The following is a 25,802-nucleotide window of genomic DNA, read 5'->3' on the forward strand; positions in this document are numbered from 1 at the left end:
TCTTTTTTGCTTTTTGGTGAGGCAGTCAGGGTTAAGTGACTTGCCCAGGGTCACAAAGCTAGTAAGCATAAAGCCTATTTATGTTTTGTAGCTGGTTAGCTCAGTTAGTTTGGGCATGGCACTAATAATGATCACTGACATTCATATAGAGATTGAAAGTTTGAAAAGTAATTTACTTATATGATCTTTACATTCTCTCATTTGAGTCTTCCAACAAGGTGGGGGGTGGGGGGAATGGAGAAGGGAATAAGCATTTATTAAGCACCTACCATGTGCCAGGCACTGTGCTAAGAGCTTTATGAATATTATTTCACTTAATTCTCACAACAACCTTGTTAGGTGTTATTGTTATGCCCATTTTATAGTTGGAACTGAAGAAAACAGAGGTTGTGATTTGCACAGCTAATAAACATCTAAGGCTGGATTCCAACTAAGGTTTTCCTGACTCCAGGCCCAGTGCTTTATCCAATGCACCTTCTAGATGCCTCTGTCATAGGTACCAGAGGTACCTCATTTTACAGATGAGGAAACTGAGGCTCCAAGAGGGTACATCACTTATCTATGGTCACAGAAAAAGTGCCAGAAGCAGGATTTGAACCCATTTCTTCCTGATCCCTATTCTAGAACTCTACCCTTTGTGCTACATTAATTATGAATACTTATTGAATCCAGTTAGCTTTGCACAGAAACATTTCTATTCCATGGTCAGATACTACTCCCATCTTCATCCTACCCTCAACTAGGCAGCTTGAAAAAAATGCATGCAAAGTTATTTTTAGTTTAGTGAGCACAAATGTTCCAGGTGGTGCTAAGGCCAATATAGTGTTATGATGTTCAAAAAGCAAAGCAATTATCTTAGCATGCCCAATACACAATCCAATAATAAGTTACTTTCAGAGTTTAAAGCCATCACTTAGTCTCCATGTCTGGAGGGAGAGATTGGGAAACTCCTAGGGAAAATGTCATCTAACTCCAGCCAAGACGACTGGGATGTCTCAGTGGTAAGTTTGAATTCTATACTAACTGCACAACTGAAAAAGGGAAAATTCAACCTTCCCACCAACACTGCCTTTCCCATCAGCAAAAATGCATGTGGGTGAGGAAACATGTAAATAAGAGAGAAACAGGAGCTAGAGAAGGTAAGACCCTATAGAATCTAAGAAGCTATAGGCAGAGAAGTTCTGAACTGTGGAGTCTCCATACCACACCAACAGTTGTCCACCATGGTATGGGTAAAGAAGTCACCCTAAACATCTGTGCCTACCAGGCATGGGACCAGGAAGCCCAGTTGGTTAGAATATTCTACTAATAAGGATCATATCATGGTTCAGTACGCTTAAGGGACAATTAACTTCACACAAAGAAAGCTGGGTTTCCCAGTCACATACTGCACCCCTAACCTCATCTAGCCAGTTCACAAATATATACTGGCAACAAGAAGGACCAGATTTCAGGGTGGGATGTGGAGGGTGAAATGGGAGGAAAAGACACTATAAAATATATAGTTCCATGTTAATGCTATTTCATTCTTGGAAAAATAACTCAAGCACATGTCCTATTAATATCAATGTCAAATACCTATAAAAAATGAAAAAAAATTAAAAAACATGTTAAGAGAGACAGTTGAAAGATCTGGAAACATTTGGCCTGAAAAAGTAAAGACTTAGAGGGGATATAATATAGCAGTCTTCAAACAAAGGACTGTAATATGGAAAAGGGATCAGATTGATTCTACAAAGCTCCCAAGGTCAAAACTAAGTGGAATGGGTTAAAGTTATGAGATTTTTGAGCTAATATAAGGAGGAAAATTATAACAATCAGAGCTGTAGAACATTGATGGATTGTTTCACTGAGAAATTTTCTGCGCCCTGAAGGACCTTACAATCTAGCAAAGGATGAGTGGAAGGGGATAAGACATGCACAAATGTATGCAGTTTTGCCAGCTGCACAAACGTATGCAGTTTTGTCAGCTGCCCAAAACCAATTCATGTAGTTTTACTCAACATAGACCTTCCAATGTGGAATATCCCTCCACTGATGAAGACTGGCCAAGGGTCACTGAAATGTTAAGTGACTTGTCTGTGGTCACACAGCTGTTATATTAGTCTATGCTCAAACCCAGGTCTTCCTGATGTTCTAAGGCTAGCCCTTCATCCACTATACAATGTTGCCTCCCAAAGTTGTGAGCTAGAAAAGTCAGGTATTAATTACTCTAATCATTTGAGAGACATGGAAAGTGAGGTTCTTACCAAGGGCACACAGTAGCAGCAGCTGAGCCAAGACTAAAAATCTGAAATTTCCAGAAAGTTTAAAGTTATGGAGAAAGAAGGGGAAAGGGAAGAAAAAAACCCACAACCAATGAAACTTTTTTTCATTTCGTAAAAAGGTGGGGAGAAGACCATAGAAACCTAAGAAAAATTCAAAATATACTTTTTTGGCATGTTCTTTACTTTTTTTGTTAAGGAACACAAAAACATTTGGCATGCAACTTTGCTCTTAAAATTATCGAGTTTAGTATATGATATTCAATTACATTTGCACTCAATTTTCTCTTTTTTTCATTTTCATTACAAATGAAGCTTTAAGCTACTGAACATTAGATAGTCTCGCATACTCTCTTTAGCTTTAGCAGTTTATGAGAAGCAGGCAAAAAACTGAGAACAAAAGAAACCATCTACATTATGGGATTTCATATAAAGAGCTCCTGATAATGAACTTCCTTTACCAATTCAGATCACCACCTCCTCTGCAGTTTACAATCCTAGAGTTTCCTAGGCCACTGAGAGGGTAAGCTTTGCTTTTTTTTTTTTACTTTAATTAGTATTTTATTTTTTTTCACCAATTACATATCAAGAAAATTTTTAGTATTCATTTTTACAAGATTTTGAGTTCCAAATTTTTCTCCCCTCTCTCTCCTCCCCTCTTCTGAAAATGGTAGGCAGTTTGATATAGTTTGTACAGGTGCTGTCATGTAAAACATATTTCCATATTTGTCACAGTTGTGGAAGAAGAAACAGATCAAAAGGAAAAAAAAACATGAGAAAGAATAAAGTGAGCAAAAAAAATGTATATCTGTATTCAGAGTCCATCAGTTCTTTATCTAGATGTGGATAGTATTTTCCTTCATGAGTCCTTTGTACTTGTCCTGGTTCACTGTGCTGCTGAGAAGAGCTGAGTCATTCATAGTTGATCATCACATGATGCTGCTAATACTGTGTACAATGTTTTCCTGGTTCTGCTCATTTCACTTTGCATCAGTTCCTACAAGTCTTCCCAGATTTTTCTGAAATCTGCCTATTCAACATTTCTTATTGCACCATAGTAGTCCATTATATGCATATTCCACAGCTTGTTCAGCCATTCCCCAAATGGATAGGCATCCTCTCAATTTCCAATATTCTGCCACCATGAATAAGGCTGCTATAAATATTTTGCACATGTAGGTCCTTTTCCCTTTTTTATGATCTCTTTGGGATACACACCTAGTAGTGGTATTGCTGGATCAATGCGTGTGCATGGTTTGGTTGACCATAATTCCAAATTGCTCTCCAGAATGGTTGGATCAGTTCACAATTCCGCCTACGGTGCAGATTTTCCCACAACTTTCCTATACCCTTTCTAACATTAATGATTTTCCTCTTTTGTCATATTGGCCAATCTGATGGGTGTGAGGTGGTATCTCAGAGTTGTTTTAATTTGCATTTCTCTAATCAAAAGTTAGAGCACTTCTTCATATGCCTATAGATATCTTTGATTTCTTCATCTGAAAACTGCCTGTTCATATTCTGTGACCATTTATCAAATGGAGAATGAAGGTAAGTGTCTTGCCCAGAGTTACATGGCCTTTCAAATGTAGGACTCCAGCCAGCAAAGCTGTCTCTCTATCCATTACTGTGAGCTTTCATAGAGAGCTACATAGTTTACAAAGGACTTTATGTTCATTATCTAACTTAATCCTCACAACAAACCTTGTGAAATAGGTACTTCCTAAATGTTACAGCTCAAGAAACTACAAAAACACCCCGAGAGAAGTTAAATGACACATTCATGGTCACATAACTAATGTTGGACATAGGATTTGAATCCAGACCTTCCTGAAACCATCTCTAGCATAGTGTCCACTACATTCTTGCACATTCCACATCTTCACCAAGTTGCAAGAAAAGGAGAAGTCCCAGCACCTGTCTGTGCCCACAAGGATCACAACTAGACAAGATGAGGGGAAGGTGAATTTTAAAAGGGCAGAGCTTCTAGGAAGCATCAAGTCACTCATTCTGCTGATACTTCTTATAGTACATCTCCTGGTCCCCTTGAAACTCCAAGGCAGGCTACCCCCTTCTCACTCCCCTTTTATATGGGGAAAGCCTTTGGATTTTGCTTTCTAAGTAACTGCTTCATGACTCAATGAAGACTTCTGATTCAGTTTAACACATATACCTACTTAATGGTGACAAAACACCATGCTAGGCTCTGGAGATACAAAAATGAAATCAAACACATTATCAACCCTGGGAAGCTTATCTTCTGAGAAATGGTACACATATAGAAATAAGTATGCCACATAGTAAGGTATGAAGAACATAAAGGAAAAATCTAAACAAAATACTCCAGGAAAATTTGAGGAGGGAAGGACAATTTTCAGGTGGAGGGATTAAGGAACACCTCTTACAGGAGGTGACACCTAAGCTGAGCCTCAGGAGAAAGAAGAAATGTTAACAGGTAGAAATTTTCACCTGACATCTCATCACCAAGCTGAATGTACACGTGCTGTCATGTTTTTGATACTCCGCACTTTCTCAACTATCTCAGTTGCCTCTCCCCTCTGACTAGAGGGCTGGAAGATAGAGCACTTAAACTGCTCCCAAAAGTCTTCATTTTTAGAGGGCTGGGATCTGAACTTTCCCCATAACTCTCCATTTTCCATTAGCAGTTCTACTTGGTTTCAATTCCATGGAACATCATGCCCCCATGCCAGGTGTCCCACCCCCTGCATGGCAGCTTCTTTTTGTGTGTTGTTCCCCTCTCCCATTAGACTGTAAGATCCTTGAGGACAGGGGTTGTCTTTCTTTTTTCTTATTTGTATCCCTACTGTTTAAAACAATGCCTGGCACACACTAGGCACTTAATAAATGTTTCCTGAATTGAAGATAAGGAAATCATGAATCCTAGGCACAGAGGATTACATTAGTTTTAGTTTGGAGGATGGTAAGATCTTTTGGATAAAAGGAGAGGTGATAAATTTCTCCTATCCATTTTTCCCAACATCTAGCAACCACAGCTTTCTAAATGGGTGAATTTGTGAGAAGCCAGTAGCAATGGCAGAGAAATTAAAGAAATTTTACCCGTGAAACTTATGTACCCTATTGAGATTTACTAAAGTATATTCTTTAAAAAAAAATTAAAATAAAGTATTTTCTTTTTTAAAGCTAATCTTAGCTCCAAGATTAGGGGTGGGGGCCATGGAAAGGGACGGAGACAGGATATTTTGTCATTCTTCTAGTCTGTTTTTCATCTTTAAGTCAGAACTCACAACAGCTATCTGGATCACACAGGCACCTGTCATTTCATATCAGCTAGTTGGAGTGGCTGCATTAAAAGTGTCTCCCCCACCGCAACTTTCCCTTTTTATGTAGGAATGTGTGTCAGTGACATTTCACCAGTTTTTCTGCTTTCCAGGAGTTCTAGGGTAATAATTGTCTCTAAGAAAGACAAATTATTAACTACTACCTCTACTCCCAGAGTTGTACTTTGGGATCTCTGATCATTGCAATTATTGGGAGGATAAGTGTGGAGGAATATAAAGGTATAAACATTCTCTGTGGATAACTGAAGTGGAGTGAACCCCCAGAAGCTGAGGTAGTTTATGAACTGAGAGACCAGGTTTTCCTAAGAAGTTATCAACATGAGTACTGAAGTCATGGCTACAGATATTGGGATAAAGAATAAGACCATGATGAGGTGCATACTGAGGATAGAGGAAAATTAACCAACAGGTCAGTAGATGGCAGTAAGAACGACGTAGACAGGGTGATTTGGACAAAAGGACTGGACTTCCAAAGAGCAAAGGCTTCTATGTGATAATAGAAGAGAGGGGGTCTGGAGGTAACAGTGGGTCAGAGGGCAAGAGAGAATAAACAGTCAGTACTGTAAGAGGAAAGCAGAAGAGACTATTCCTTCATAAGAAAGTCAATTTTCAGTCAGTGCCAGGAGGTGCAAGAAGTGTAAGAGAAAAAGAATGAGGACCAAGAAAAGCTTGCTATCAATAGGGCAGAGGTTGTCTAGCATGGTAGAAGGGGCGGGCAAAGCATGACAGGGGCTAGTAAGGGTTGTACTAAGTGAGATGGTAATGGGAGCAAGGTGGAAAGATTCACAACCATGAAGTGAACAGTTCTGAAACAGGTATTAGACAAGAAAGAAATTTATGCCCACACTTGAGATTGCTGAAGAAAGAAGAGGTTGGGGGGGGGGGTGGAGCCAAGATGGGAAAGTAAAAGCAATGACTTGCTTGAGCTCTCCCCCAAACCCCTCCAAATACTTGTAAAAAAATGGCTGTAAACAAATTCTAAAGCAGCAGAACCCACAAAAAGACAGAGTGAAACAAATTTCCAGCCCAAGGCAACCTGGATGGTTGATTGGAAAAGTCTATTGCTCCCAACTAGGAGAGGAGCACAGTTCAACATGGGCAGGCAGGCAAAGACCAGACCTCACTGAACCTGGAACAGGCCTCAGGGGACTGAATCAAGGGCAGCTGTGGCAGTTGCAGACTTCTCAACCCACAAACACCAAAGACAACTTGGAAGGTCAGTAGTGAGTGACTGGAGTGAAAGAGAAGCCCAGTCTCAGCTCCCACTCCCAGCATAACCCTGGGGCCATACCTGCTTCCGGAGCTCTGGGCCCACAGACTGAGGGGGAATCCAGTGGTTGATCAGAGGAGAATTGCAGGAATCTCTTTGCTGCTGCTGAGGCAGGAATCTCTTGCTTTGCCCATGCTTAGATCTGGGTCACAGTTCTGGGTGGCTGTCCTGGGGCAAGGAGGAGCACTGGAAGGAACTTGTAGTGGTGGTGAAGAGGGAATCCTCCTCATAGTTCCAGGGCAGAAAAGAGCCCTTGTGGTCACTCATAGACCAGACCACAGGCCAGGAAAGGAATGAACACCTCATCCTTGATCTCACCACCTTGGAAGAACTGAAAATTTGCAGGTCCCTAGAAGTATCTCTGAAAACTGCCACACAAAACCCCCGAAGCTTGGGACAGTACATCCTCCGCACTGGAAGCAGACCCCTACCTTAACAAAGAGTTTAAAAACCAAGTAACTGGCTGGGAATATGAGAAAACTGCGCAAAAAAAGTCAGACCATAGAATCTTCCTTTGGTGACAAAGAAGATCAAAACATACAACCAGAAAAAGACAACAAAGTCAAAGCTCCCACATCCAAAGCCTCCAAGAAAAATATGAATCAGTCCCAGGCCACAGAACAGCTCAAAAAGGATTTTGAGAAGCAATAAGAGAAGTAGAGGAAAAACTGGGAAGAGAAATGAGAGTGATGCAAGAAAATCATGAAAAATTAGTCAACAGCTTGCTAAAGGAGACCCAAAAAAATACTGAAGAAAATAACACCTTAAAAAACAGCCTAACCCAAATGGTAAAAAAAAAAGGTCCAAAAAGTCAATGAGGAGAAGAATGCCTTAAAAAGTAGAATTGGCCAAATGGAAAAGGAAGTCCAAAAGCTCACTGAAGAAAATACTTTCTTAAAAATTAGAATGGAGGGGCAGCTAAGTGGCACAGTGGATAGAGCACCGACCCTGGATTCAGGAGGACCTGAGTTCAAATTCAGCCTCAGACACATAACACTTACTAGCTGTGTGACCCTGGGCAAGTCACTTAAACCCATTGCCTAACCTAAAAAAATTAGAATGGAGCAAATGGAAGGTAGTAATTTTATGAGAAATCAAGATACTGTAAAACAAAACCAAAAGAATGAAAAAATAGAAGACAATGTGAAATATCTCATTGGAAAAACAACTGACCTGGAAAATAGATCCAGGAGAGACAATTTAAAAATTATTGGAATATATGAAAGCCATGATCAAAAAAAAAAAAAAGAGCCTAGACACCATCTTTTAAGAAATTATCAAGGAAAACTGCCCTGATATTCTAGAACCAGAGGGTAAAATAGAAATGGAAAGAGTCCACTGATCACCTCCTGAAAGAGATCCCCAAAGGAAAACTCCTAGGAATATTGTAGCCAAATTTCAGAGTTCCCAGGTCAAGGAGAAAATATTGCAAGCAAACAGAAAGAAACAATTTAAGTAGTGTGGAAACACAATCAGGATAACCCAAGATTTAGCAGCTTCTACATTAAGGGACTGCAGGGCTTGGAATATAATATTCTGGAGGTCAAAGGAGATAGGATTACAGCCAAGAATTACCAACTCAGCAAGACTGAGTATAATCCTTTAGGGGAAAAATAGACATTCAGTGAAATAGAGAACTTTCAAGCACTCTTGATGAAAAGACCAGAGCTGAATAGAAAATTCGACTTTCAAATATAAGACTCAAGAGAAGCATGAAGAGGTAAACAGGAAAGAGAAATCAAAAGGGACTTATTAAGGTTGAACTGTTTACATTCATGCATGGAAAGATGATATTTGTAACTCATGAGACCTTTGTCAGTGTTAACGTAGTTGGAGAGGGGAAAAATAAAATATATACACACACACACACACACACACATATATAGATATAGATAGATAGATAGATAGATAGATAGATAGATAGATAGATAGATAGATAGATAGATAGCATAGGGTGAGTTGAAGATGAAGGGGTGATATCTGGAGAATAAAATTAAGAGGTGAGAAAGGATTATACTGGGAGAAGGAGAAACGGAGAGGTAGAATGGGGTAAATTATCTCACATAAAACAGACAAGAAAAGGCTTTTACAATGGAGGGAAAGTGGGGGAAGGTGAGAGGGAATGAGTGAATCTTATTCTCATTGGATTTGGCTTAAGGAGGGAATAACATTCATACTCAATTGGGTATGGAAATCTATCTTACTCTAAGGAAAATGGGGGGGATAAGAGAATGAGGGTGATGATGGGGGGGCAGATTGGGGGAGGGGATAATCAGAAGCACAGACTTCTGGGGAAAGACAGGGTCAAAAGAGAGAATAGAATAAACAGGGGGCAGGATAGGATGAAGGGAAATACAGTTAGTTTTTCACAACATGACTACAATGGAAGTGTTTTGCATGGCTATACATGTATAACTTGTATGGAGTTGCTTGCCTTCTCAATGAGGGTGGGTAGGGGGAGGGAGGAAGGGAGAGAATTTGGAACCCAAAGTTTTGAAAACAAATGTTAAAAATTGTTTTCACATGCAACTGGGAAATAAGATATACAGGCCATGTGATGTAGAAATCTATCCTGCCTTACAGGAAAATAGAAGGGAAAGGGGAGAGAGAAGGGGGAGGAGATAGAAGGGAGGGCAGATTAGGGGAAGGGGTATTCAGAATGCATGCTGTCTTGGGGTGGGGAGAGGGACGAGATGGGGAGAAAACTTGGAACTCAAAATCTTGTGGAAGTGAATGTTGAAAACTAAAAATAAATAAATTAACAAGATCTGAAGAAAAAAAAAGAAAGAAGAGGTTCCCCCTGCCAGGCCCAGAGATTGTCCTAATCAATAAATAGGTTAAATTATCTGACACCAGCCTAAATAATCTGTCCCCCACCACTCCTGCCATCACTCAGGTAATTCAGGGCACCCAGCAAGGATTCTAGAGAATTCAGAGCCGCACCAACAATTAGTGGAACTGGATAGATAAATAATTGTTAGGGAAATAATTTCAGTTAAGCTACCTAAAAAGACCACTGCACATGCACACACACACACACACACACACACACACACACACCAGACAATAAGCATTTGTAAAATGCCTACTAAGTACAAGGCACTGTGATAAGTGCTGGGAATAGAAAAAACAGCCCCCGCTCTCATGGAGCTCACAGTCTAATGGGGGAGACAACATACAAACAATGATGTACAAACAAGATAGAAAGGATAAACTGGAAATAATCTCAAAGAAAAGGCATTCACATTAAGGAAGTTCAGGAAAGACTTCTAGCAGAAGGTGGGGTTTTAACTGAGACCTGAAGGAAGCCAGGGAAGCCAGGAGGTAGAAATGAGGAGGGAGAGAGTTCCAGGCATGAGAGACAACCAGAGAAAATGCAAGAAGCTGGGAGGTAGAGTGTGTAGTAGAAGATACAAACAAGAGGTCAGCACCACTGGATCGCAGAGTGTGTGGTAGGAGTAGTCACTGAACAATTGAGATTTCTTAAAGAATTGTATAGAGGACTGAAATAAGGAAAACTAACAAAGAAGGTATAGAAAATTGGGGGTTCAAAAAAGGAATAGGACAGATTTTCAGGATTTGTATTTATCTTTGTAATAAATCCTTTGTAACCTCTCCATTTTGGAAGATCACTTCAGCCCTGGAATTCACACTTCACTGGGACTCTCAGCTCCTGGGGTTCCTCACGCAGATTGGAGGATGAAGGACATCTTCCAAACCCTCCACTTCTAGCCATCTCTTCAATTCCCACCACTCTGTACTCCTCTAGAATTCTCTATCATGCACTCCATAGGTTACCTTCCCCTCTACCACCATCCTTTTCCACTGCTTTTTACATTTAGTCTTCCCTTCATTAGAATATAAGCTCCTTGAGGTCAGAGAGTGTCTTTATTTCTTCCTTGCATTTGTATTTCCAGCACTTAGCACTGTGGCTGGCACATAACATAAACATATGTTGGTCAATTGATAACAGATGATGGAGAGAAAGGAATGTTGTTAATATAGTTTACTTAGATTTTACCAAAGTATTTGTCAAAATCTCTCATGGTCTTTTTCTGCTTTCTGGTTGCTTTGATCTCCTTCAAGACTCATCTTACATCTGAAAGGGACTCTTCCTGGTCCCTCCCATCCTGCTTCTAGTCCCTTCCCTCTGAGATTACCTTCCACGGTCACTTTATATGGATATACATGTATATAGTTATTTACGAGTTGTCTCCCCGATTAGAATCTGAGTTTCTTGAGGGCAATCTCTCCTTTGATTAACATAACACTTAGCATATAGCAAGTACTTAATAAATACTTGCTAATTGACTATTTTTGTAGAAAAGATAGAGAGGGTGGTAGTATTGTTTGGTAGATTCAGAACTGGGAGAATGGCCAATGCTAACTTGAAAGGAGATTCCTAATGGAAGGTCCCAGGGATCTCTGCTTGTCCCTATACTACTATGATTGCTTTCAACGATGTGAAAATGGAGGAGAATAGGGAACAAGCATTTATTAAGTTTCTATTATGTGCTAGGCTCAGTGCCAAGTACTTTACAAACATGATCTCATTTGAGGTAGAGATGGCATGCTTATCAGATCTGCAGATGAGACAAGACTAAAAGGGATGGCTAGCAAATGATCCAAAATGATCCTGACAGGCTAGAACACTGTCCACTAAAACAGCAGTATTTACAGAGATGATGATTTAGGCTAGAAGAACAGGCTGCCTCAGGAGGCAATGAGTTCCAGACCCTAATTCTTTACCAGCTCATCTAGTACAAACAAGCCCTTTAACTTCATTTCTAAAATGGAGATCAGAAACCCAGCCTCAGACACGTAACACTTACTAGTTGTGTGACCCTGGGCAAGTCACTTAACCCCATTGCCTAGCAACAAAAATAAAACAAAATGGAGATCAGAGGATCACAGATCTAGAGCTGAAAGGGACCCTGGAGGTCAACAAGTTCAACTCTCTACTTTTACAAATGAGGAAACTGAGGCACAAAGTAGTTAAGTGATTTGCCCAGCATCACACCACCATTAAGCGTCTGAGACAGGGTTTGAACTCAGTCTATCCATTGTACCACCTTGAGCCCTCTGTCTTTCACAGGGCTGTTGTGAGAATCAAACAAGAATGCATATAAACTGCCACACAAACTTTAAAGTGATAGATGAATGTCAGCTATAATTATTGTTGTTGTTATTATCTATTTTTAACCCCTCATTTTGGAGCTGAAGAAAAAATAAGGACCAGAAAGGTATGATGTGCCTCAGACCAACAATCTAGCTAGTGTAAAAAGCATCAAGATTCTAACAGTGGTTTCCTGGTTCCCAATTCCCACCCCAAGGTTCATTCTGATATACAAGGTACAGATTCACAAAAACAGCTGACTCCACCTGGGCCATTTGGTACACAATGAATGAAAGCAGCTATCTGATTCAGATACAGTTATACATAACAAAGTGATAGCATCTGAAGGCCAAGTGATAGCATCTGAAATCAATTTAATTTCAATTCAGCAAGCATTTATTAAGCACTTACTAGGTGCCAGCACTGTACTAAGTGCTTCAGATACAAACATAAGACACCTATTAAAGGTTTTATTCATAGTTTCAAAAGAAAATTTATGACCTAAATCCCTATAATTTTTAAAATGGGAGAGAGATGTAAAGGTTTTAGGAATAACCAAAAAAAGGTTTTTCCACCCTAGTTTTTACAGTTTTTCCCTAAACTCTCTTCTCCAGCCAAAGCTAGTTCCCAAATCTACTAACTCCCAACTTAAAACTCATTTTACCCAGTTATACTGGGGAGCAAGGCACAGAGACTTTTTCAAAAGTCACCTAAACATTCGACTTTGTCTTTCTTTTTCATCAACAAAAACAAATATTTCCACATAGAAAGAACAACAAGATGGTATAAGAAACTGAACTGTTTTTAAATATACTTATTAAACTGAACAAAACAATAAGAAAATTGTCCTGTCTGTATACCCTTCTGAATTTCTTCGTATTTTTTTCTGTGTTAATTTAATTAACTTAACGTAATTAAAATGTTTTCCTCCTTACCTTTCCCATGAGAAGCATAGCAACTTGAGACATGGCCACATGGCCAAGAAAAAGCCAGATCAGTTTCTGCTTCCCCCATTCAGTCCAGAAACTCCATTCAAAGTCAGTAGGGTCCTAAATGGGTCAAAAGAGGAATTTATTAGATGGTTGCTAGAGCATGCAGGCAGGCAGGGCTGCAGGGAAGCAAGATTTGAATATTCCAGTTATTCCACTAATAAGAATTAATTTCACATTTTGCATAATACTTTTACATAAATTAATTCATTGGGTCCTTACATAAACCCAGGGAGAAAGGTTGCATTGTACACAGATCATTATCCTCATGCTACACATAAGGAGATCGAGAGTCAATGAAGTTAACTATGTTGCCCAAGATCACACAGCTAAGTAGGTTAGTAAAGTCAATGTGTCAACCAAGGTACTTCATTTCCCATCTAGGTCTCATATTACCATGATGTATCACATTAGAGGAATTGGCAAAACTTGGAATTAGAGAAAAACTGTTTAAAAATGTAGTTTTAGTACTTTAATATTTTCAAGTACCATATCTTGGACCCACTCTTGTCCATCTTTCACTCAGCTATCAAAGAGATTTTCCTAAAGCACAAGGTTGACCGTGTCATTCCTCTCAACCGCCCCACCTGCCACTCAACTCTGGGGTCTCCCTATCACCTCTAGGATCAAACATAAAATCCTCTCACATTCAAAGCCCTTTATAACTTCCCCCTCTCCAACTAGTCTTCTTACACCTTACATCTCCCCCCGCACCCTCCCCCACACACACTGATTTTCTAACTCCAGGCATTTTTTCTATCTCCCATCCCCAGAATGCTCTCCCTTCTCATCTACCTCCTGGCTTCCCTGGCACCCCAGCTAATATCCCACCTTCTACAGGAAGCCTTTCCTAATCTTTCTTAATTCTAGTGCTTTCCTCTGGTGGGTTACCTCCAATATATTCTCTATATAGCTTGTTTGTACATAGTTGTTCGCATGTTGTCTACTCCATCAGACTGTAAGCTCTTTGAAAGCAGGGATTGTCTTTTGCCTTTGTTGGTATCCTCAGTACTTAGCACAATAGTAGATACCTTAATAAATTTTCATTGATTGACTGACTGCTAATAATAAAGCACTGCCTATAGTGGTCCTGCTGAGTCCTTTGATGGATCTATTTCCCTGATTCCATCACCAAGAACTAATCTCTCCTTCTTCTGAACCAATCAATGTAATATTTTGTATCCCTCTTATTGTACTTCAGAGTTGTCTACCTTATATTCAACCTCATTTTCTATCTTATAGTATTATTATTATTACTTGTGCAATGTCTTATTAGAATCGGTTTCGCAGAATGAATAAAGTACTGGTCTTGGAGCCAGAAACATGTGGCTCCAATCCTATCTCAAATCCTATCTCAGATACTTACCAGTTATATGTGCCTGAGAAAATCACTGAATCTGTCTGTGTCAGGCAACTCCCCTGATTTATCTTCTAAAGACAAACACATAGTCCAAGTCACAGATGGTCCCACCTCTTAACTCATGTGGAGGCAGGACCAAGTTTCCTAGCCTATTGGAATCAATCTGCATAATTTCATTTCATCCATTGGCTTGCAAAGATTTTTTGAATAGTCTGAAGCCTTTCAATTGATTGATTGAGATATTCTCTCACCTAATTAATGTGTCAGAGTTAAAATGGAATGGGGAAGTTTCAACCCCACCTCTTACACTTGTTTTGGACAGGTAATCTTAGGATAGTGTGTAGTGTTTTGAGTTGGGTTTTTTTTTCTAATTATCAAGCATTCATTTTTTCCCCATCCACTGAGAAGAAAACATGGAAAGGCTTATATGAACTTATGCAGGGTGAAGTGAGCAGAATTTTTTTAATAATAGTTTACACTGTAACACCAATATTTTAAAAATTAACAATTTTGAAAGACACAGATCAACTGAATGATCAATCATGATTGTGGAGGACTGATAAGAAAAAACACTGCCTACCTCATGACAGAGAGACAATGGACTAAAATGAAGAATAAGAAATACATTTCTGGATGTGACCAATGTGGAAATGGGCTTTGCTTGACTGCGCTTATGCGATATAGGGGTCCTGTATTTCTTTGTTTCTTACCTATGTAGTATTGCTAGAATGGATAAGAGCATTGCCCAGATATCCAGTCATCAAAGTCAGCGCCAATAAAATACCATTGCTGCAAAAGGGGATAGTACAGGGAAAGAACTCTAAAGGATAAGAATCAACTTAAATTCAACTAGCATTTGTTAAATACCTCCTATATGCAATGCATTGTGTAAGATGCCCAATAAATAATATTTGTCTTTGAAAATAATCCATTCACCACACCTAAAACTCTTAGTTTTACAAGTACTATCTAATGACACAAAAGGATGTGAGCATCATTTTTAAATTTTATTTTATTTTTAATTTATGAAAAAAAGCATTTCCATCACAGTACAATAAAAAAGATGGTTGCACGTGAAACTGCAAATCTACTATGCACAACTTGTTACTCCTTTCAAATATACAACAAAATTATCTTATTTGTAATAATGTAAACTTATTTTTTCCTTTTTTTTTCTTCTCTCCCCATTATGAGCATCATTTTAACATGGGAAGAAAGTCACACAGTAGGTAGTCTGCAAAGATTCAGAAACACAAGTTATACAGTCCACTCATGGCCCTGGGAAACTGCTATAAGGTGTCATTAAGGGGAAGCCAGTGGACTTGGCATCAAAAACATTGGGCTTTCGTAAGCTAATTTACCTCTGTGAGCCTCAGTTTTCTCCTCTGTATAAGGAGGTGGACGAAATAATCTTTAAGGTCCCTTCCAGCTTTCACATTCTGTCTAACAGAGCAGATTCTGAAAGACCTTAGAGTCTGGCTTGCATAACTGATTCATTGTATGACAAAAAAAGGGTCCATCTAAAGGAAAAACTTTGCTCGTTGAACTTCATGCTTTTCCATTTAAAATATTTACTTCAAGGAAACTGCCTGTCTAAAAAAGCCAAGCCAACAAGTATAAGAGAAGAGCTTCAAACTACAGATAAATTGACTTGGGCTGTAAAAATATTGACAAACTTTCCTCTCTGAGCAAAAGTTCCATGGACTTCACACTTAATTTCCCCTACATTGGAACAAGGGAGCCTTGCCCTTCCATGTTCAAGGGCAAAGGATGGGGCCTCTTTTCTGAAATGTCATAGTTTCACATACATATAGAATTGGAAGGCACTGCAGAAGTGATCTATCTGGTCCAACCCCTCTTGTGTTATAGAGGAAGATTCCAAGGATCAAAGAGTTTAAATATTAAATACTCAAGGTCACACAACTCGTCAGTCAACAAAGCTAAGATCTGATCCCCAGTTCTTAGACTCCATATGCAGGACTCAGTCCCACACCATTGCCTCTCAATGACAAACCTCTTCAGTCCATGCTATGAGAGCCCAAGGGTGTACATACAAGAACCACAATACAGTGGGTATTCTAGCCAGGGAAAAAATTTATTCCATGGAGAAACACTTGCTTGAAAGCAAATCCTTAAAGGTTCACTCAATCAATGAACAAACATTTATGAAGCACCTATATGAGTTAGGTACTGAGAATGCAAAGACAAAAATGAAACAGCTCTGACCCTCAAGTTGCTTCTCTTCATTCACAAAGCATTTATTGAGCAACTGCTACAGAAATAAATGTGAAAGAATGGATAGAATGTTGGACTTGGAATCAAGATCTGCGTTTAAATCCTTTTGTTTGACATTTGATAGTTCTGTAAATATGGACAAATCTCTTTACCTCTTTGAGCCTCAATTTCCTCATCTATAAATTGGATATAGTTATACCTGAAGTACCTACATCACAGAGTTGTCATGAAGCAAAAATGAGCCCTATCTCACTGTCAGTTATTATTATTAGGTCAAGGACTTTGGTTTCAAGGATTATATAGTCTGACAAGGAAGAAACGCACAGAAATAATGTAATGTAAGGGTGGGGTTTATAGATTTACTCAATCTCATTTTATTTAAAGTGATAAGATGCTCAATCAATCAATCATGAGCCTTAGACAAAAAAAAAAAGACACGAGACAGGAAGTCTGTTACAATTGGCTGAAGGATTTCATCATGTCCTCTGGGTACTGTGTAAAAGTATCAAGTTATCTGAAATGAGAGAATTGCAGAAACTGGAGTAAGCATTATGTTCTAGCTAAAACTTCTGAAAAGGAATCAACTGAACCAACAGGGGAGGGAAGATGGGGGAAGCTTTGGTCTTGGGTCTAGGGCATACACGCCCTCCCACACACACACACACACACACACACACACACACACACACACACGTACACTTTGACCAGAGGAGGACTTTGTGAGCTACAAAAAGCACAGAAGATTTGAGACTTCTCATCTTCCCATCAGCGTCCCATCCCCAGATCAGCCAATACCAGTGTATGTATTTGGAGCCAAAGGTTGATTAGACATAGATTCACATCTCTACAAGGAGCCCGCTATACTATGTACCCAAAGAATGTAAGAAAAGGAATTTCAGCTAACAGGAGCTACCTTTTCCACATCTGTTCCCTAAGCTTGAGTCCACTTTCCCCTGAACTCTGTGTATACTATCGATAGAGTATGTCACAGACTTTTGGAAGTGTTTTATATCAACTATTCTTACCCCTAAGCTATTTAAGGCCACCTGACTAAACGGATTCTCAACTGATAATTTTGGGAGACTCACCAATGGGGATTTGAACCAACTGTATTAAAGAATCACCCCTGTCTCTTCAGGGATACCTTTAGACCCCTGAAGGGGAGATGTAGTCCTGCTCTGGGACCTGACTCATCTATAAGAGTGCGAGTTGTGGGGAAAAAAAATCATCAGATCTTCCAAGGGCTATAGCAAAATGTAGCTGTCAAAAGAGGTACAAAGTACTCTGGGAGGAGATTACTTCCATCCTGGGGTCAAGGAAGGTTTCCTAAAGAGCAGACATCTTGAGCTAAGTTCTGACTCAAATCCAATGCAAGTCCCTGTTTACAGGCAGGGCTGCCCCTTAGTTTAGCCCAGCAATTAAAACAATTATAAACAACATTATCCTCTCAAACTATGGGTTCCATTAGAGCAGGCACCATGCTTTATCTAAATTCTGCATCTCCATCCAGCACACAGCACAGAGCTCTGCATGTAGTACAGTGGAATGAATATTAGATTAATTGAATTTGTAAACTGTAGCAGCTCACATTTACGAAGTACTTTACTAGTGCAGAGATTTCACATGGATTCTCTCATTTGATTCTCACAATCATTCTGAGATAGGCAACGCAACAAATCTTATCCCTATTCTACCTAAGAGAAAGTCACAACTCAAAGAGGTTAGGTGATTACCCAAGACTACTCAACTAACAAATGGTGAGTGAGGAACAGGAACTTGGGGTTCCTACCTCTGAGTCGACTACTTGGACTCTAGTGTCATCATCATCAAAATACTTGAGCTTTTGTCTTTAAGAGACACTATGCTGGGCATTGTACAACATGACCCCCAATTTCTAAGAGCTTACACTCTAATACAGACATTCATGAATCATGAAGGACATCATGCTTGTAATTAGCAAAGGATGTAGCTCATTAACTCCAATGCATCTCTCCTACGAACTCTCATTTTGCAAATAGGGAAATTAAGGTGGATCCTAATAGGTGTTGGCACCTATTAACCTCATTAATTTCTACCCTCCCTATAAATCAGCACCAAAAAATATCCAAGAATTATGTATTTAGTTCTTATTGTGCACCATACCCTGTCCTGGATACTGGACTGAAATACAAAAGAAATAAAACAGTCCCAGTCAACTTCATGAGATCAAGATTCATCTTCATGAGTTCAAATCTGGCCTCAGATACTAGCTGTGTGACCCTGGGCAAGTCACTTAACCCTGTTTGCCTCAGTCCCTCATCTATAAAATAAGATAAAGAAGGAAATGGCAAACCAATCTAGTATCTTTGCCAAGAAAACCCCAAAATGGAATCACAAAGAATTAGACACAACTGAAATGACTGAACAACAACAAAAATATATAAGGGCTGAAACAGAAAGGGATGGAGTTAGTCAGGGAGGCCTATTATTAGTGAAAGCACAGAAGCTAATAGGATCACAGATTTAGAGCCAAAAGAGACACTAGAGGTCATCCTGCCCAATCCCATTACTGTTCAGATGAGGTAACGAGGGTCAAGAGAAATGAAGTGACTCACGCACAGTCACACAAGTAGTAAGTTAAAGATGTGGAGTTTGAACCAAGGTACTCTGCCTACAAATTCATTGTTCTTTTCACTCTATCAAGCTGCCTAGAATATCCCTTCCTGGTTTCCCAAGACTACCAAAAAGGAGGCAGAAGAGTTATAAGGATCCGCCCCCCCCCCCCCATAGTCCTAACTTAGAAAATGTTCTGGTTTAGGCAATGCTTTGATTTGCTACCACCTCCTAACTAATGAATTCATCTTGGAGCTGCTATCTCTGCTTCCAGCATTTCTCATCTTCAGTCCATCCTGGACATTGACTTCAGGACTGTTCTTATCACATCACTCACCTGTTCCCTTCAAAAACTTTCAGGTGTTCTCCACTAGTTATCAGATAATATCTAAACTGTAATCTGATATCCAAAACCTTCCACAATCTCACCCTCTGCTATCTTTCTAACATCATATCCTATTACCCTCATAAACAAGACTTCTGCTTCCACCACAATGAGCCTCCAAAAGCAAGGTGCACAATTTTGCCCCCAAACCCTTGCTCATGATCCCTCCACCACCTGAAACAGTCTCAATCCTTTCAATCTAACTTAAGCTTCCAAATGTCAAAGACTCAGCTTAAATCCCTCCTCCTACAAAGCCTCCCCAAATCATTCCTGAATCTAGTTCTCTAATCAAAATTCTTTTTTTTTCAACATCCATTTTTACAAGATTTTGAGTTCCAAATTTTTCTTCCTCCTCCCTCCTCCCTCCCCAAGATGGCAAGTAATCTAATATAGGTAATACATGAGCAATCGTGTGAAACATATTTCCATATCTTACCAAAATTCTTAAGAAATTGACTGTCTTGGACTTCTCATTTGGCATTTATTGCCTTTTACATATCTATCTGTATAGTTTCCTTTTTTGTGTTTCCCCTCAACTTGGCTGGAAACTTTTCAAGGGCAAGACCTTATATCTAAGTCTGTCCCAATGCTTTGCACATTGTGAGTGTTCCCTATATGGTGACTGATTATAGAACCTCAGGGCAATACAAAGCCATCTGGATTCCTAATGACTTCTCCATAAAAGAGGTTATTTAAAGAAAATAAGTTTAAATTTTAATTGCTTAAATTTTCACAAAAGCTTATTTTTTAAACTTTTTAAAAATGTTCCCAACATGATATCCTAACATTTAATACTTTTACCTGTGTCTATATCCAGGGCACCTATGAAGGACACACATTTTTCAAAGTAATGAGTCAAAAACCATAATGATACTTTGCGAAAGAGTGAGGGTGAAGGGCAAGACAAGGATTAAAGGTAGAAAACTCCTATAGAATGAGATTCCATTAAGAAAGTTTGCAAAGAGCTGCAGAGTAAAAATCTACATTAAAGAAATCCACTCATCCAGGACTCCACACTAATTATAACAAACAGGAGCCAAAGGTACCAGCCCTATCCCTTGAACTGCATGCAAGGCTAGTGAGCTTTGGTTCTGTTATTACTACTATTACAACTGTAACAACAGCAATACTAGCTAACATACAGGGTGTTCCAAAAGTCTTAGTGCAGCTTTAAGCTACTGAGATTAAGATGTTGAGGTTTAAAGCTACACTAAGACTTTTGAAACACCCTGTATGTTAGCTAGTATTACCATTGTTATAACTGTTAAAATTTTAATTACTTAAAACTGCACTGAGACTTTTGGAACCCTGTGCAGCCCTACACAATTTGCAAAGCACTTTGCAGATTTTATCTAATTTGATCCTTACAATAACCCTATGAATTAGATCCTATTTTATATGCATTTTACAGATTTATACCCATTTTATAGAGGAAACTGAGGCTTTAAAAGGTTAAGTAATATGCCCAGAGTCATCCAACTAATAAGTGTCAAAGTCAGTCGTCAGACTCAGCTCCTCCTGGCTCCAAGTCCAGCACTTGATCTACTATGCCATCTAACTGCTTCAATGAACAATTTTATTTCCCCAAAGTCCTTCTCTAACGCCTCATCAAGGCATGGAAATGACCCTAGGCCCTCAAAGGCTTTGCCCCCAAGTACTACCAGGCTGGAAAGGTACCAAGGTGAGTCACAATGATGAGTGGTACGAGGTCAAAAGAATTGCTCAGCCAGTAAGGAGAGGAAGAATAGGAGTTGAAAGTGCCCCTGCTCTGCAGTTAGAGGACTTGAGTTCAAATCCTATCTCAGATTTTTATTAGCTAGGTGACACTGGACAAGTCATCTAACCTCCCTGAGTCTCAATTTTTTCATCTGTAAAATGAGAGACTTAGACCACATGGTTCCAGGAATCCCTTCCAATTCTAAATCTTACAACTACAACTTAAGACCATAGTTCTGCTGTCCAGGGACTAGACTGGCTAAGTTTGAAGAAGATCATCACAAGTTGGCAGTAAGTTGATGAATTTTTCAGTCACAGTACATCTCCAATACAATCTCCTAAATTATAGGAGTTACAATCTGCATAGGAATAAGGTCTAAATCACCCTTAAGGTTGAAAATCCAATTAATAATCGATGACAAATGAGAAATCCACTTCAAGTGAAAGAAGAGAGAAGCCTAGAGTCTACCCAAGTTGCTAATAAGAATTTCTAGATCTAGTCAGAAAATCTAAAAGGCTCCTTCCAGCTCTAGAACTATGATTTTATGATCTTGAGAGATCCTTGAAGTAATAACTTTGTCATTCTCATAATCATTACTGATACAGTATTACAACTCACATTTTGATTAAACTTTCAAGTTTACAAAGAGCTTTCTTCACAATAACCCTGCAAGACAGGCAGCATGAGTTTCACAGACAGGGAACGTCCAGCTCTAGGAGGTTCGGGTGACGTGCTCCTACATGCTGTAATGTTTCGAAATCTAGGTCTCCTAACTCCGAAATCAGGACCCTTTCCACTACTCCATATATACAAAGCTGGTGTTAAACAGGACAAAGGGAAGCAAACCAGAAAGGGTTTTACGTTTTAAGTTCAAGCACATATTTCCCCCCCAAGCTGGAAGAAAATTTGAGATGACAGAAAAACGAAAAAGGCTATTACCACATCATGGCAAAAACCCAAGGCACCTATGGAAACTACCCACGTGAAACAGATACATTTATCCTGCAGCTGTGGTCAATTACACCAGGTGTGCTGCTTATTTTAAGGAACCAGATTCTCCCAGGGCCAGAGTTAACCATTCATGAGTTCCCGTTCACCACAGAAGCTATGGTGTGGTGTCCAAAATAGCTATGGTGGTGTAGCTGAAATGATCAGTACTGAAATGCAATAATTTGTGGGAATTTAATGGGAAAGAAACTCCACTTTTTTGTGATTCCCAGATGGAGGGTTAGCTATGAAGGCTCACGTCTATCCCAGTTGCTAACAAGGCTGTTAGAAGAAACACTGACAGCCGAATTTGTCAAATGAGGCCTTGACTACCCTGAGGTTCTTCTCTCTTTTCCTGGTCAATATACATAGACAGTTGTAAGGAAATTTTCTGAATTCTAAACTGCTGGCTAGGTACATTATCACCAAACAAGAGCTAGAGAGAGGAAATGATGTCTATGTGTCTTATAAAGGAGTTCAAAGCATACTAAATACTCTCATTTGGGACTTTCTACTAATCTTCTAATCATTAAAATTGATCACTCTTAAACCTGGCTCAAATTCATCATCTCTGCCACCATCAATTTTTAAGAGTATAATGGATTATTTAATGATGCAATCATCTTTTTTTCTCCAAATTTATCATGCTTATCAAATACAGTCAGCACCTGGAAGGCTTTGTTGGACAGCAATCAGGGTGATCCTACCACTAATCTTCCGTTCTAAGAATTGGAGTTCAGAAACTTGGGATCCCAATTTCAAACTCCTGACTAGTACAAAGATCTAAAGACTTGGAAATGAATTTATAAGTTCAATATGCTAAGTACAATCAAATCCTACTATCTGAACTTTTCTGGGTTACAAGAGAAAATGCTGCAAATACCAGGAAGGCACAGATTCTCAGAACAATCAAGAGTTTCAATCAATCAGCAATTGATCATTAAGCACTTACCATGTAGTAAGCACTGTGCTAACAGCTGGGGTTTCAACAAAAGGCAAAATAGTCCCTGGCCTCAAAGAGCTTACATTCCTCCTCTACAACAGGCATTCGCACATAAGCTACAATTATCTTTATTAAGCTAGGATTTAGGTGAGAGAACCTTTTGCCTTCTCTTTCTAGGAACCAAGCCTCCATGTCACTTACTGCAGTCTCCTCCTCAATCAATCAGTAAATAAATAAACATTAATTAAGCACCTAATCTGGGCCAGACACAGTGTTGAGTCCTGGGGAAAAGAGGCAAAAGACAGTCCCTGCCTCAAGGAATTTACTATGTAATGGAGCCCCCAATGGGTTCTGCCCTCGCCCCCCCCTTCCAATACCCCTTTATGTATTGTCTTATCCCATCATAAGTTCCTTAAGAGCAGGGACTATTTTGGTTTTTGTATTCCCAGCACTTAGCACGGTGCCTGCTACATAGAAAATGCTTAATAAATGCTTTATCAATCTGTCTCTATAGATATCTATCTATAATAAGTATTTTGAGATTTCATCACATTTTAAGAAAGTAACCTTTGATGCACACTGTCACCAGTATAATCACTTTCATTAAGTCACTATCCTACTCAAAAAAAAAAAGAAAGAAATGTTATGACTTACATTGGCAATAAGAAAAAATCTAAACATCTTAATTTGGCATTCTCAATTCTCCATAGATTTTTCTCAGTCTTCTTTCCCAGCTGTACTCCCTCCATGGTTGGTCTATTTGGACATAGTAGATAGAGTGCTGAACTCAAGGGGGAAAAGATCTGTGTATTATGTAAAATTACTAGCCGTGTAATTTTGGGCAACCTCTTGGATCCTCAGTTTCTTTATTTGTAAAATGGATAATAATGCCTGTAGTATTTACTTCAAAGGTTTGCTGAGATGTTATGTAAAATTTTGCAAACTTTAAAGTGTTTTATAAATGTCATCTACTATTAATGTTATTAATAGTACTCTAACCAGACTGGGAAATCACTGCTCACAGTCAAGCCAAGTCAACAAATATTTATTAAGTGCCTACTCTGTGCCAGGTGCTACACTAACTGCTAATTCATACATGCAGGCATGCTAATTCATCCTGGTAGACCTAAAAATTGACCCAACTATTCTTGAAAATAATTTAGAAATGCATATGAAATATTAGTAAATTGTACACACAATATTATTTATTCTATGATTAAATTATTAATTATTCGTGTAATTATTACTAAATTAATAGACAAATTTGTGATGATATGAAGTCATAAGATATCAATAAAAACTTATCAAGATAATGACAGCTAGTATTTACTTCATGCTTTAAGTTCTTTGACCCAGAGTTCCTACTCTTGGGTTTATAGCCCACAGGAGGCAACAAAGCAAGAAAAGCTCCAGGTTCACAAAAATATGTGGAACAGCATTGTTTGTAACAAGAAAAAGCTATGTCCAAGGGGTAGGGCTGGAAAAAATGGTAGCATATGAATATACTGAGTTACTATTGTGCCACCATGAAGGATAAATATGGATGATTCAGAAACCTGGCAAGATTTGTGCAAAGTACTGCTCCCTTGGAAACAATGGAATGAAATGATGCAGATTGATGAAAGTGATAACAGAAAAATAAACACAAGGGCTGCAACAATGTTAACAAAGACAATACTTCTAAAAGTCGACAAAACTCACACCACATACAAGGAACAACTCTGGTACTAAACTATCAAAGTTAAAGCCCACATCCTTCCTCTTTCTGGTAGCAAAGGGGAAAGCACAAAAGTAAAAAGTTGTATCCACTCTCAGTCCAAATCATGTTACTGATGTTATTATTTTATTAATAATAAATGTATATTATTAATTATAATTATTATATAGTTGTTCTGTGGTTATTTGTGTGATTATTAATAAATTAATAGGCAATGAACTCATGATTATATAGTCAAAAGATGTCAATAAAACATTAAAATAATAACAATTAGCATTTACATAGTTCTTTAGGATTTGTAAAGTACTTTACGTATGTTAATTCATTTGATCCTTACAATAACCCTGGGACGTAGCTAATATTATTATCCTGATTTTACAGATGAGGAAACTGAGGCATGGAGAAGTTAAATGACTTGCCCAAGGAATGCTCTCCCCTTTCTCCTTCTTTTTCCTTCTTCCTCTTCCTCCTCCTCCCTCACTCTTCCTCCTCCTCTTCCTTCTTCTTTTTCTTCCCCTTCTTCTTTCTTCCTCCTTCCCCTCCTCCTTCTCCTTCATTTCTATTGATTTTTATTACTTTTTTTTCAAAAAGCTGGGACAATTTACTTTCTGTGCTTCATCATTTCATTTTTCATTTCTTGAAATATAGTGTTGAAAAGATAGACTCTTAAAAGCCCATTGTTTTCATTGGAGCTGCTTGATTCCACCTTAAAACTCAAATAACTCTGGCTTTCATTGAGCTGCAACTCAAGCCTAAGTGGCTCACACTCTAGGTTTTGATGGCTTAGAATGAGTGTAAATAGCAATTGTTTTCTGTTCTGGCCAGAAACTCGGAGGGTCTTCCCCTCAATGTCTTAAGCAAAGCTAAGTCATTGATTGGCCTTGACTTTGTACAAACTGAGATCTGG

At 38.9% G+C, this 25,802-nt stretch overlaps 1 protein-coding gene across 1 annotated transcript in view; it reads right to left on the reverse strand.

Moving 5' to 3' along the window:
- The window catches only part of HHAT (hedgehog acyltransferase), a 483,325-nt gene that overhangs the window by 403,118 nt on the left and 54,405 nt on the right, over window positions 1-25,802 (reverse strand). Inside the window, exon 4 of the mRNA XM_027871575.1 lies at window positions 12,906-13,019. Coding sequence (XP_027727376.1) covers window positions 12,906-13,019 — 114 coding nt within the window. The remainder of the gene's footprint in view (window positions 1-12,905; window positions 13,020-25,802) is intronic.

Source organism: Vombatus ursinus, unplaced genomic scaffold, assembly GCF_900497805.2.
Source record: "Vombatus ursinus unplaced genomic scaffold, bare-nosed wombat genome assembly UNPS02014798.1, whole genome shotgun sequence".
In the NCBI taxonomy this organism is placed as follows: Eukaryota; Metazoa; Chordata; class Mammalia; order Diprotodontia; family Vombatidae; genus Vombatus; species Vombatus ursinus.